The following is a 12,550-nucleotide window of genomic DNA, read 5'->3' as shown; positions in this document are numbered from 1 at the left end:
CCTTTATGAGTCAATTTTAGAGACTCTTAAAAACCAACTGTTGGTACATTTAAGCGTTGCATAGAACTGTCGCGGGGTTTGTCGCGTCATCTGATTCTTGATCAAGGTGACGCAAGCCTTTAAAAAACAGATACCAAGGTTTTAACAAGGCTAAAGTATGCAGAAAAAAACAAAAAGCAGACAGTTTGTGGGTCATAGCCACAGGACATTCAGACAAAGTTTATACATCCCAGCTAACAATAACTACAAAACTCTCAGATACCATTTACATTCAAAGTTTGTTAACATTCGCCGATTCGCCTGCGCAGCTATAAGTTAACCCCATATGCACCCCCACGGTCAGGTGATCGTGTGGACTCACACAAGTCGGTTGTGAGCCACCCTTCCCTCCACTCCCCACCCTCATGAACGAATCGTTCTCCGTGAAGATAACCCTATTGGGTCACGTGGTAAGCGTCCGTATTATTCGACTGAAGGTCAAGATAGTATTTACGTAAAACGGCGTTTAATTTTTTGAGGATGTGCTTTAGCTCCATGAATTCAGAAAGGTCTGTTTTATTACTGTTTTCTAACTCAATTATGTTTGCATGTTTTTCCTTACACATGCAAAGACTTTTCCTTCTTTTTGTTTTTGTATACGAGAGTCGTACGAGCGAAACTGAAAATAAATGGAGCACTGAGAAACAGCAACTACACGACGATTTCCCAAAACAAAACTAATATTCTGTACTAAACATTTCGCGTTAACTGTATTAAAGTTCTGAAAGGTGGCCTCGGTTCGGTACCCAATAACATGAGCCGCAGTGATGTGACGTCATCGGGTAATATTTCAAACTTAAGAGAGGGAGAGAGAGGTGGCCAAAGAGCGAAGGATTAACTTGACATTCCCATTGAAAAATACTCAAATAGCAAAGGAGTATCTCTTGAATAAACATGGTTTTTGTAACGAAAGGGCAACCGTAATACATCATGATTATTCAAGATCGCGGCGTCCGGGAAAATGTTGAAGATACAAACATTATGTTCCGTGGTTTCAAGTTATTTTTCGAAGGAGTGTAGGTTCCATTTAAGTTGAATCCTCAAACTGGTGAAGGGGCGTTTCCAATTAATTTGAGCCGGGCTGAATAGAATACACATTGTAATCAAAGGAACGACATGTAGAACAGTATGCTCGCGCTTTATTTAAGTTCTAATTCGAAAACAACAGAGAATAAATTACGACAAGGTGAGTAAGCATCCAGCTTCGGTTTAATTCTTTGAAAATAGGTCTTTTTTGCATCGCAATGTTGGATTTGAACGGCATTTCTTGTGTACGCCAAAGCTACAGTAAATTGTAGTCATCCATTACAAAATCCACTTTCGTCTTCCTACAAGCCCTTACTTTTCACTGATAATGAAGGCAGAATGGGACAAGTTCAAGGGAAAGTAGTGTTTCAACTCACTTCGTCAGCAGACATGTCTTATAAGTGGTTTTTACCAGCGACGCTAGCATAAGCACAAGTAAACTACACATGCTCAGTAAAGCTTTTTGTTTGGTCAAGGCACACTAATTAACAAAAAGCAAATGCGCATGCGTGTGTCGCTAACGTTTATGCTTGCGTCGTAGATGCAGACCAGCCATAACAGAAACAAATAAATCGCTTGCTTAACGAAAAGAGTTACAAAAGACTAATACGGTCGCCGCGTTGTTTTGCTACACCAAGAGGCCACTGTGACGTCAAGTAAAGACGCTCTTTTCGTTAAAGAGGCGTGGCACCATAGGCTTAAGCGGATGATTTGTCAGTCAACCGTGAACGCATACCGAGCTCTCATAATTTGTGCAATAAAGAATTCCTTACATATATTAGTATCACCCAACTAGTGGACTAATGCAAATCCTGCACTTTGATTGGCAACGCTATTAGAGGAGTAATAGTCCTCGAGTAGCGAAAAGCGTGACGCCTTCTTTCGTTTTATTCCCAAATAAATATTTCTTCAACTTGCATTTGCTAACTTTGTCATTGCCTTTTCTATCCGACAAGTTGGGTGATACTAAAACAATTAGACCCTTCGTCGTCAAGGGCCACGGGTCAATAGCCCATTCTGCTTCGCCTCATGGGCTATTGACCCGTAGCCCTTGCGGGCTACGGGTCTAATTGTTAAATATTATATCAGGGGCGGATCTAGTCCTCGAGTAGCGAAAAGCGTGACGCTTTCTTTCGTTAGGGGGGGGGGGGGGGGGGGAGGAGGGAGATCTTTACAAAATCTTTGTACAGCGGAAACTTGACCATTTGCTCATGTTTTGCTAAATCACGTAAATAAATTAATCACCTATTTTTCAATAACTAACGGTATGAATAACGAGCAAATTAACTGCTGCATTTCTCGATAAATTATATTAACTCTGTGACCTAAACGTAATAGACCTCTTTAGCTTGTACGTTTTGTTTTCCCATTTCAGACCACGTGATGTGACTCTAGGGAACAGTTTCTTTCAAATGTCGTCTTATGCACATGTACATGTACGCACACCTTATGAAAACGAAAATTCCCTTGGGAACATCACGTGGTCTGAATGGGAAAACAAAACGTACAAGCTAAAGATATCTGTAATAACAAGTACTCAACTATGAATGAAACAGTCGAGAAGTTTGACTGCGTGATTCAGTTGTCACGCAATCTATAGGGCACAACTGACGTCACAGATACCTGTCCAAAGGTAGGCACGTATGAAACTAAGAAAGCATCATCGATGACGTAAGATGCATGAGAAACGAATTGATCTTGTTGATTAAAAATAATATCCATGTATTTCTGTACAGAAAGAATTCTTCATTCCATGAGAACAACACGTTTGTCTGCATCGACAAGGGTACCATGAACACTTTCATTCTGTGCAGATATCTTGGATTGTCTCTATTCAGCGTAAACCAGAGTCTTTTTGTACATCACCTCCGGTAGACTGACTTCCGGTAGATCGATTTCCAGTAAATCACAAAGCGTTGGACCCTGTCACGCTATCATCTTCCAGGATGCAGCTAGGGTACTAGTCACGTGGTTTGACTATCCATTCCGCGTAAGGATTGACTTTTCTCAAGGCCATCATGTTCGTATCGTGATCAAGACGTCTTTCACCTGCAGGGAGCAAAACACATACCTTAAGACATCACACATTTTGCAGACCGAGTCTCAATACTTATTGGCCTGGTATCACGCTAGTCAACTGCCAAATCTCAACAGACGATTCTAGCGTCACAACGTATGAAAACGTGAATTTTTTTCCAATGATGGCTCGGGATCATTGAAAAAAGAAAGAGTTCTTGGATATCAACATCGGGGATGCATCTCATTACTTGAATTTCTGGACATAAGGTGCGTACCGAGGGCCACAAGTTTATGAGTAACTCTAGATCACTGTCACGTGTTACCCTAGTAAAAAAAAAAGGACCTTAACCTTTAAATTAATGAAGAAAATTAATGACATGCACTGTCGCGCTGCGCAGGTGAAAAAAGAGCTATAATGACTAAATTTTTGAACGAAATGTCCTCGAAAACGTTTGTCCTAATTTCAATACCTTACAAAAGTTGCCATCATGGCACAAAACGACTGTCTTAAGACAGCAACTGAAAACTGGCCGTGATTTGGGCAGACAGCTTTAACCCTTTCATTCCCCAGATCAAGACGTTCTCCCAAATACCATAGATTTCTTTGTTGGGTAGTTAGTCCTGAGAATTTGGTGCTACATCAAGATTACACCTCTTAAGAAGATAATTATCTTTTAAGTAAGAAAGAAAGAAAGAAAGAAAGAAAGAGTCTGCATTCGAGTTAAACAAAATGACTTTTCTCTTAACGCTTTTATAGGTCGACTAAACAACCCACTTATTTTCATGTTTCAAAATGGTGGAGAGGAGTCTCAACTCTCAGTCTCATAACAGTCATTCTTATAGTGTAATTTGAGCTAATGAGAAAAGCAGTAGACAGACGTATTCGTTAGCAACGTGCTCTGACCTTTCCAATACTGATTCCAACCTGTTACATTTAACTGTACTCATGTACCACCCACTGAAAAGTCCCAGCACAAGTTAGGAGGAGAAGAGAGGGAAGGGAGAGGATTTTAACTTGTTAATTCCACGGATCCCTTACCTATATTTCCTCCTGTCTCATAGAGATGATAATTATCTGAAGCAAACTTGTTGTTGTTGTGAGGGTTGAGACAGTTCCGATAGGGATCACTCGTTCGCGATTCGGAATGTTTTCGGTTCTGGTTAATATCTCGCCGCTCGTCGGATGGTGACGGGCGTCTTCGGAACTTGGAAACGATGTCACCAGCTCGCATGTTGTCCGTAAGTTGTACAGCCATAAGCACCTTGTTCAACAAGGGAGCTTTGACTCGTATGATATTACTCTCAATATCGGCCTACATTGGGTAAGAGAAGGAAATATAGTTACATTTAGCATGGTACTTTCCAGCGAAGACAATATATTCGATGAGGTAAATATCCTCCACTAGTGACCGACACTGAGATGAATAGTTGTTTTAGTATGTGCTAAAACAGTAAGATAATATAGCACAAAACTCATTTATTCTTGCATCAATTGTGTAATAGTTTGAACAGTGCTCTGAACGTTTAATGGTTTCGTTGATATTTGTTATTTATTTGTTATTTCAGAGTGATTTCCGGTCAGCGGTCGTGACTGTGTATTTAGATCCCGTGATTGCTTACGTCGTTAAGACTGAACACGTTTTTGCTTTTCACTTTTGACCGCCATTGTAACCCTTATTGAACAGTTTAAAAAAAAGTTGAGTTCCTCCAATACAGCTACATTCATTGCTTCGTCACAACAATTACAATATTCTCGGCCGCAAATCCCGCGCGAGTTGCTAGAAGGTGAATAGTTCACTTTTTTCTCCAGACATCCACACTGTGCTGTCGTTATTAGAGACAAAAGATGCCAGTGATTAAATCCACAACGGCGGCAAAGGACAATTGAAGACAAAACTAGGCGATAATTAAATTCTTCATCTCTATTCTATTATGTCTACCATGATACTCACATCCATGAAGGCCATAGGCCCCTCTCCTGCTGAACTCCTTTTCTGTGGGGACCCGCCCAATGGATCACCTCGTGAACGCTTTGCTAAAAGCTTTCGCACCTATCAATAAATATGGCTGTTCATTAGGTTCAGGGGCTTTTCGGTACAATCAGTATGATGATATACCAGTTTGAATACCTTGTAATGTGAACGTAGGAATGAAATGGAAAGAAGATGAATAAGAACACTTTGCCATCAAACAGGTAAGTGAACAAATAGACGGAAGCGAAAACGCTTTAGCAAAGGGAAAAAAATAACACTGAATCCAACTTACTGCTTTCGCGTCCTTAGCTTTTTTGTTACCCTCTGCTTCATATAAATATCGAACTTGCATGACCATAAAACCGGGAATCTGAGCATTTAAACAATAAAACAGTTTTTTTAGTAAGTCAAACGAAGGTCGGTCGCTTAGCCCAATGCCACAGCCAACGTCACCCTCAATGAAGTTAACTCAGAACGAGTGGGCGAAATACATTCAGTGTAGGCGAATGAACCTGTGCCCGAGTTAACCCGTGGGCAAAGCGACCCGTTAGCCGTTGAATGCGTGGCATTAGGGACCTTTACATCGGAGGACGAGGGCGACTACGAGTGCGAGTTTTCCGTTCTGAGCACGCGCACTTCGAAAAATGTCGGTCTCGACGTCGGTCTCTAAACCTTATGCGCATGCTCAGTATGGAAAACTCGTACGCGTAGTCGTCCTCGTCCTCCGATCTAAAGGTCTCTATTAGCGACCTTCAGATTGGAGTAAGAGGACGACTACGAGTACCAGTTCTCAGTTCTAAGCATGCGCATTTCGAAATTGTTCGTTCTTTGAACGTAATGCGCGTGCGCAGTACAGAAAACTCGTACTCGTAGTCGTTCTCTTACTCCATTCTGAAGGTGGCTATTACCTAATGAGACACGTGATATCATGTTGGCGAAAATCCCATAACACATTCCTGAAAGCAAACAAGGGCTTTTACCAGCAACGGAGTCGGTGTGGAAGACGGCGATGTGGTATTCAGTAGATCGTAACTCACGTGTACTTGATCGAGCCTTCGATTAGGCCGAAAGCTAACGTCATTGAACAACAACAACACACTTACCGTCCACAAGATAGCTTGGTACTTGATTAACATTCGCACAATATTAACAGTTCCCTGAGCGTGTTGAATTTCTTGTAACGTCGGCTGCGCTTTGTTGGTACAGAGGAAGAGATTAGGCGCCATGATCATCGCTACACTGTTTAATCCCATCTTGTTGTGCTTCTCATGGTGTGTCACTCGGCTCAAAAAATGAACTAGAATCTGAAAAATCGCACGAGGAGTTGTTTTGCATACATTAGGACACAAAATTTAGGGAAGTGCCATTTTACTACAATGGCATGTCATGTACATTGGGATGTTGTACTACCTACCTTTAAGCAGTCTCTATGAATTGGCGGAAGCAAAAGTATTAAAAGATTCAATGCTTGGAGCTGCTGTTTCCTGTCGGGTATACCTTAAACAAAAGAGTACGCAGTAAGTCCATCACTATAAACCGAACATGGTTGAAGTAAATGCGTACTTAATTGACCGCCCAAATTAAGGGCTTTTCAGGGCCAATGAAACAAATTATTGAAATAGAGCGGTTTTCAATCGAGTGTCGAAAGCAATTGGCGAATTGCTGTGGTTTCGCATTACCTTCACCCAATGATTGGTTCAAAGTTCTCGCGCCACTTTTTCAACCAATCAGAAGCAAAACCAAAACCAAAACCAAAACCAATCGTGGCTCGCTCGTGCATGCACATTTTCTCGCGCTTTGAGTCGGCTACGTGTAATTACTTCGATTTTTGATTGGTTTACTGGATTGTCTCCGTCCTTTGTGATTGGCGAAAGTAATAACTTTGGTTTTGGTTTTACGACACTCGATTGAAACTCACTCTATCGAAAGTAATTACGCGATTGCAATTGCTTCGCTTGGTGATTGGTTCAAAAATCTGGTGCTAGTTTATCAACCAATGAGAAGGAATACCAAAACCAATAGAGGCGCGATTTTTCCCGCGCTTTGAGCAAGTTACACCCAATTGCTGCGAATTTGGATTGGCTCACTGCGCGGTTTGCACCTGCTGCGATTGCTCGAAGTAATTACTTTGGTATTTGTTTTATGACACGCAATTGAAAACCGCTCTAAAGACAACATTAACCATCATCATCATCATATCATACACCTTTATTTACCCTCGGATTTTTAAGAGTAGCTTGGTGTAGCTAATATCTCCGAGCATTTACCCTCCCAACCATGATACACCACAGAAGACAGACCACAACACCGGGAACTACATGCCCTGCTCTTTGCGACAAATGTGCGGGTTCTTTTATGTCCCAAAGGATTATGAACATTGAAGGGTTGTGAGACGGGACCTCCGGCTTATCGTCCTTATCCGAGAAGACTCACTAGATTCTAACCATTTGCAGATGTAATTACAAAGGCAGCACTTTCTCCTCAGTTATTTAAAGACCCTGAGTGTTGGTCCGGCCGGAGTTGAACTCACGACCTCCCGCGTGACAGCCCGGTGCTCAACCAACTGAGCCACCGGTGCGCGGTGGCGCACGGACAGCAAAGAATCCCAAGAGAACTTGAACGGGCATTTGCCAGGACAACATCAACTAGTGGTAAGCGCGGGACCTGAACTCTGGATGATATGACCACTCGGCCACGCTGCATCCGATAAGAATGAGCCCTATTATATTTCAGATAGTCGCAGTTATGAAGATTACTTTCGCAGCACCGTCCTGAACTCAAGACTTCTAACGGTGCAGTGCTCTTCCAATTGAGCTATCAAGCCAAATGGGAAGTGAGGTCGTAAAAGGAAGTGGAAATGACGAGGCTAACTAAGAAAGACCTATTTGACTGTGCATAGAATCACGTTAAACACTGTTTTCAATTTATATAGAATTCTGCTGCAGATAGCAGGATGAAGGTAACTAATCGCGCATGATCTGCCTTCTCTGAGGAATTGACATCGTGGACTGAACAAATTTCGAAATGAAGTCGGGTCCCGGCTTTTTCGGACTGGTTTTCAGTTCCCCCCTTACGAAATTTTTTTTTTCTTGTGAAAAGGTTGAGCCAAGAAAGACAGACATGTACTTTAACAGAGTTTGGCAGCCCAGGTGAGTGCTGATAACCAGGCGGAAGTTCTGTTTCGAACCAAGATGATTTCAGCTCAGGTTATAGTCCTTCAAAAAAAGCAGTCCTCAAAAACACTACACTAACCCGGAGATTACACTCTTAAGAAAACTATTCGTTTTCTTTAAAATCAATTACTTTTGAAAACCCGTCTTTCCTTCTTCAAATATTTAAAATCAGAAACACAGAGTATATCGACCACCAACTGATAACTGAGAAGAAACTAACAAATACTCACTTTCCACAGAAGCAAATGTTGGTTGGTACTCGTGCGTTAACATAGGAAAAGGAAGTTCTCTGGAAATAAAACATAGAACAAAGTAAATGATGCATTATCCCAGGAAGGGGCAAAGCGTAGCGGGGAATACGGGAATTCACTCTTGATTCAAACGAATAGTTTCCTTGAACGCAGCAACATAGGCAGGCTAATTTGCATAAAAACTGGAAAAATTACATAAGTATGGCGGTCGTTTTAGAATAAGGTGCGTGTATCAACTTAGTCTTGAACGTGTAGTCGTGCACAACCAACTGACCCAAAATCCTATCTAATATCCCCATTCACACCAACAAGACAAGCTTAATTAATCTGGGTTTAACACAGAAAAGTGTACGACTGGCTTTTATAAGAGGCTCAGGTGTTTGAGTTTCAATACATGTACATGCTCTGATCTGTGCTAAATTTGTAGTTGACATAGATAAGTTAAAAAGAAAGCACTTCGAAACCGTGTTCAAATAAACATCTTCAAAAACATGGATAACGTTTGGTGTGAACGGGCATAAGGAAAAGTTCATCCGGGATGAAAGCAAACCAGTAAAGACACAGCTTCTCGCTGAACTTTTTTCGTCCAGTTTACCTTAAAAACTGTTTTAATAAGGCCGAACAATCATGCGGTCGTCTGTCATCCCAGGAGAAAGAACCGTCGTTGAATTTATCTTCTACTTCTTCTCTTATTGACTGGAGAAAAACAAAATGACAGAACTAAATAACGATAAGTTACTAAAATAAAAAACTAATTACAGTAATTAGGCGTTCTACGGGAAAATACCATTTTATGACGTGCAGGAAGAGGCTTTTATTCTAGAAAAATTCAGATAGTTTTTGCAACAAAAGCATGAACAACAAAATTCTTAAGCCAGAAAGTTCGAGCATAAATTAATTGCCTGTAGATTTCTCTGATAAGGACAAGGAAATCAAGCGGACTGAGTCGCAAACTGCAGAACTTGGTCCGCCATTTTAACAAAATAATACATTCCATGTTGCCGTGCGTCCGTTCAGTAGGGACCTTTAGATCCGAGGACGAGTACGAGCACGCGCACTTCGAAAAATGTCGGCCTCCAAACCTTATGCGCATGCTCAGTACGAGTTTCGTCCTCGTCCTCTGATCTAAAGGAACCTCCACTTCAACAAAAAAATAACTTTAAATTACAGGAAATAACTGTTAGACAAGTCAATCTAAAATACTTTCAAAGAAAGCGTTTGTATGCGGAAGAAACAAGTTTTAGAATCGCCTATTTGTGTTTTCACATTTCGTGGGCGCCACCATCTTGAATATATGTGACGTGTTACGGTTGCCCTATTGTTATTAGACAAAAGCTCTTTGTGTTAGAACAACAGGGCAACCCTAACACGTCACAATCATTCAAGATGGCGACTCCCATGAAATTTGAAAGTTAAAATAAGCGATTTTAAAATTCTCTTTGCCTGATACAAAACACTTTTTTAAAAACAAATTTGTTTGTAAACATAGTTTCCTTCGTTTTAAACTTATTCTGTAGTAAGAGTGGAGGTTCCCTTTAATAGATCACAGATGGCGTCAAAATGTGGTAAGAACAAAAATAGGGCATTTGCATGATAACGCCACTTGACAAGAAATACTACAATCCTTCAGGTTTTTCTTGTCTCATGCTAATTAGAGCTATTGTTATTCTTACCCCACTGGGAATACAACATTTAAATAAGAAAAGAAACACAAACTCAATTCTGGTAGTTGTAGTCAAATAACGCCATCGTGAAATTTGCCTTTATCCTCGTGTGTCACTGATATAAAAAGGTTAAAAGTTTTTGATGACGACGTCAAAGAGTATGCAAGCATGGTTGTAAAGTCACGCTCTCTGCTTCAGCCAGAGGATGTTATTTTAATCATAAGAAGGCTCTTTCCTTGTCTGCATAGCTTGATCTAACCACGAGGGGGGTTGGCAGAATTCTTGACTGCGCCTCGGGTTTGCATAACTTTTTCGAATTCCCCTGAGTGTTTAGATCAAGATATGCAAACACGGAAAACTTTTCATGCTGGAGCAATGTCTTTTGAACGTGATTGGCAGGCATATTATGTAAAAAATATTCTCACTAATAAAAATTAAAGAACTATTCAAAGAGAAAATCTATGTGCTCAGATAACATTGGGTTTGTACCTTTACTCTTCCTGTATTTCCAGGAACTCTTAGGATTCCTTCCTCTTTTAAACCTGAGAAGGCCAAAATATTAAGTTAGTAGAAGCTGAGCAACCAAATTCTTGAAACTAGCAGCACCAAACTGCGTATTAACGTGATGATGCACGCAAAACCCTCTTTATTTTAAGAAAGTGCAACGCACAAGTTTACAAAACGAATGAAGTTAGCATGGAAACGCCTGACAGAAAAACAGAACGGTTCCAATAGCTCGCGAAAAGAGGCAATGAACTATATCCATGGATTAACAGTTGCAAAATTGGGCCAGTTTTTTTCATTTCCTGTCAAACCATGGATATGGACATGGACTGGCCATTCTTTTTTCAACTTTCGAGGGGCAATTACCTTTGAACTGAAATTTTAAACTTCGAGAACCAAAGAGAAATGATCTCGTAGCACCGGCAAGAGCTAAGAATTCGACAAACGAATAACAAACATTCCAAGAAACCAACCCGGGACCTGCAGATGAAGAGCGAATGCGATCACCACTGCATCAGGAATGCTGCTACTTCATTTGCTAAACATTGTTAAAAGGAAAAAGGTTGCACGCGAAACATAGGTGAGGTTACGACCTTTCAACTCACAAGCTGAGCAAATATTCACAAACAGTGCTTACCTTTTTCTTCTAAGTATCTAACAAGCTGGAAGGAAACCAAATTAAGTGCATTAGAATAGTTACTAGTTCAGTCAAAGTTAGAAGGGAAAGTAGATCAACACCCACTGCGCTATTTAATTTCTCAGCATCGTAAGAATCACTCTCATTATGAACATCTGTTGGATTTTATTTTCAATACTTGCAGTACAGATCACTTAGGAAATGGCGATCTTATTTTGATGCTAAAAAGCCCTTGCAGTAGTCTCGCCTGATTGAAAAAAACAAAAACAAAACAAAACTCTTGCTCTTTCTATGCCCACTTGTCGTCTGTCGCTTAGTGGAAGAGAACCCGAACTAGAAATCCGAAGGCTACTGAGGACGAGTTGGCTCGGGAGCGAAAACCCGGGTGCACACACAAAGGGTCTCACAACAACGTAGACAAAACGTGTTCCCTTTGTAATTACATCTATAAATGTTTAGACTTTAAAATCTTCTCAATTAAGAAGTTTAGAACTAAAAACTAAGGTCCTGTCCCACTGTGGGATGTTATTGGATAACATAGATAAGCAAGTGAACGCTTGGCTTCCTATTAAATTAACCACCCCTCTGAGCCCTACGGGTGACCAGCATCTCAACTCTCCTTACAATACGAACGCTTAACCAAACACACGCACTCCCAAAGGTCACGGGAATGAAGGGAACAATAGCTTATGATAAAATTCCCAGATTTGTAGAAAGATTCTCATTATTAGAGCCAAAACAAATACTCAGTGAGAAAATGCATTTGAAATTAAGGCTTCAGGGATTACAGGCAACTCTAAAATCCAATTATGTATATAAGATTCAAGATACAAAGTTGATTCTGATGTCACTATTGATTAATCCATTACTTTACACAATCCCTTTATTGTCCTTCATACCTCAGTGAAAAAGGTGGGTACAGATGCCCTTTCATTCCGTATCCTGTCCTCTTGAACGAGGTTCTGTAATGGCACTCCAAAAATACCGCACTCTAAAGGGATGTGATATGAAACAGTCATTTAACAGGGGCTAGGTTACTGTATCTGGGGGCTCCTTTGGGGAAATTGTTACTCAAAAATGAGTTTGAAACTTTCATATGATTTTACATACATGTTAATGAATTCCTTTCAAGTCAATGAATAAAAATTATTGCTTGCAGTATGCCACTTACTATTCCAGCATTATAGCACCCGATATTGTATTGTACTTCCTACATTTAATCAACAACTTGTGTTCAAGTTGTTCTTTTTTGGTATGGGTGACT

General features: G+C 40.6%; 1 protein-coding gene across 5 annotated transcripts in view; it reads right to left on the bottom strand.

The window, feature by feature from the left end:
- Positions 1 to 1,230: 1,230 nt before the first annotated feature.
- Positions 1,231 to 12,550, bottom strand: part of LOC138033812 (rho GTPase-activating protein 18-like) — a 32,281-nt gene continuing 20,961 nt past the window's right edge. For all 5 annotated transcript variants that reach the window (XM_068881653.1, XM_068881656.1, XM_068881654.1 and 2 more), the window contains 11 exons: positions 12,186 to 12,277; positions 11,287 to 11,311; positions 10,635 to 10,687; positions 9,077 to 9,177; positions 8,461 to 8,519; positions 6,472 to 6,554; positions 6,161 to 6,361; positions 5,350 to 5,427; positions 5,037 to 5,135; positions 4,124 to 4,397; positions 1,231 to 3,114 (listed from right to left, as the gene is read on the bottom strand). In XM_068881653.1, the coding sequence (XP_068737754.1) occupies positions 3,026 to 3,114; positions 4,124 to 4,397; positions 5,037 to 5,135; positions 5,350 to 5,427; positions 6,161 to 6,361; positions 6,472 to 6,554; positions 8,461 to 8,519; positions 9,077 to 9,177; positions 10,635 to 10,687; positions 11,287 to 11,311; positions 12,186 to 12,277 (1,154 nt within the window). In that variant the 3' untranslated portion in view covers positions 1,231 to 3,025. The remainder of the gene's footprint in view (positions 3,115 to 4,123; positions 4,398 to 5,036; positions 5,136 to 5,349; positions 5,428 to 6,160; positions 6,362 to 6,471; positions 6,555 to 8,460; positions 8,520 to 9,076; positions 9,178 to 10,634; positions 10,688 to 11,286; positions 11,312 to 12,185; positions 12,278 to 12,550) is intronic.

This window comes from Montipora capricornis, chromosome 14 (genome assembly GCF_036669925.1).
Source record: "Montipora capricornis isolate CH-2021 chromosome 14, ASM3666992v2, whole genome shotgun sequence".
Classification (NCBI taxonomy): Eukaryota; Metazoa; Cnidaria; class Anthozoa; order Scleractinia; family Acroporidae; genus Montipora; species Montipora capricornis.
Note: the sequence above shows the minus strand (reverse complement) of the source record. Positions and strands in the feature narration are given on the sequence as shown.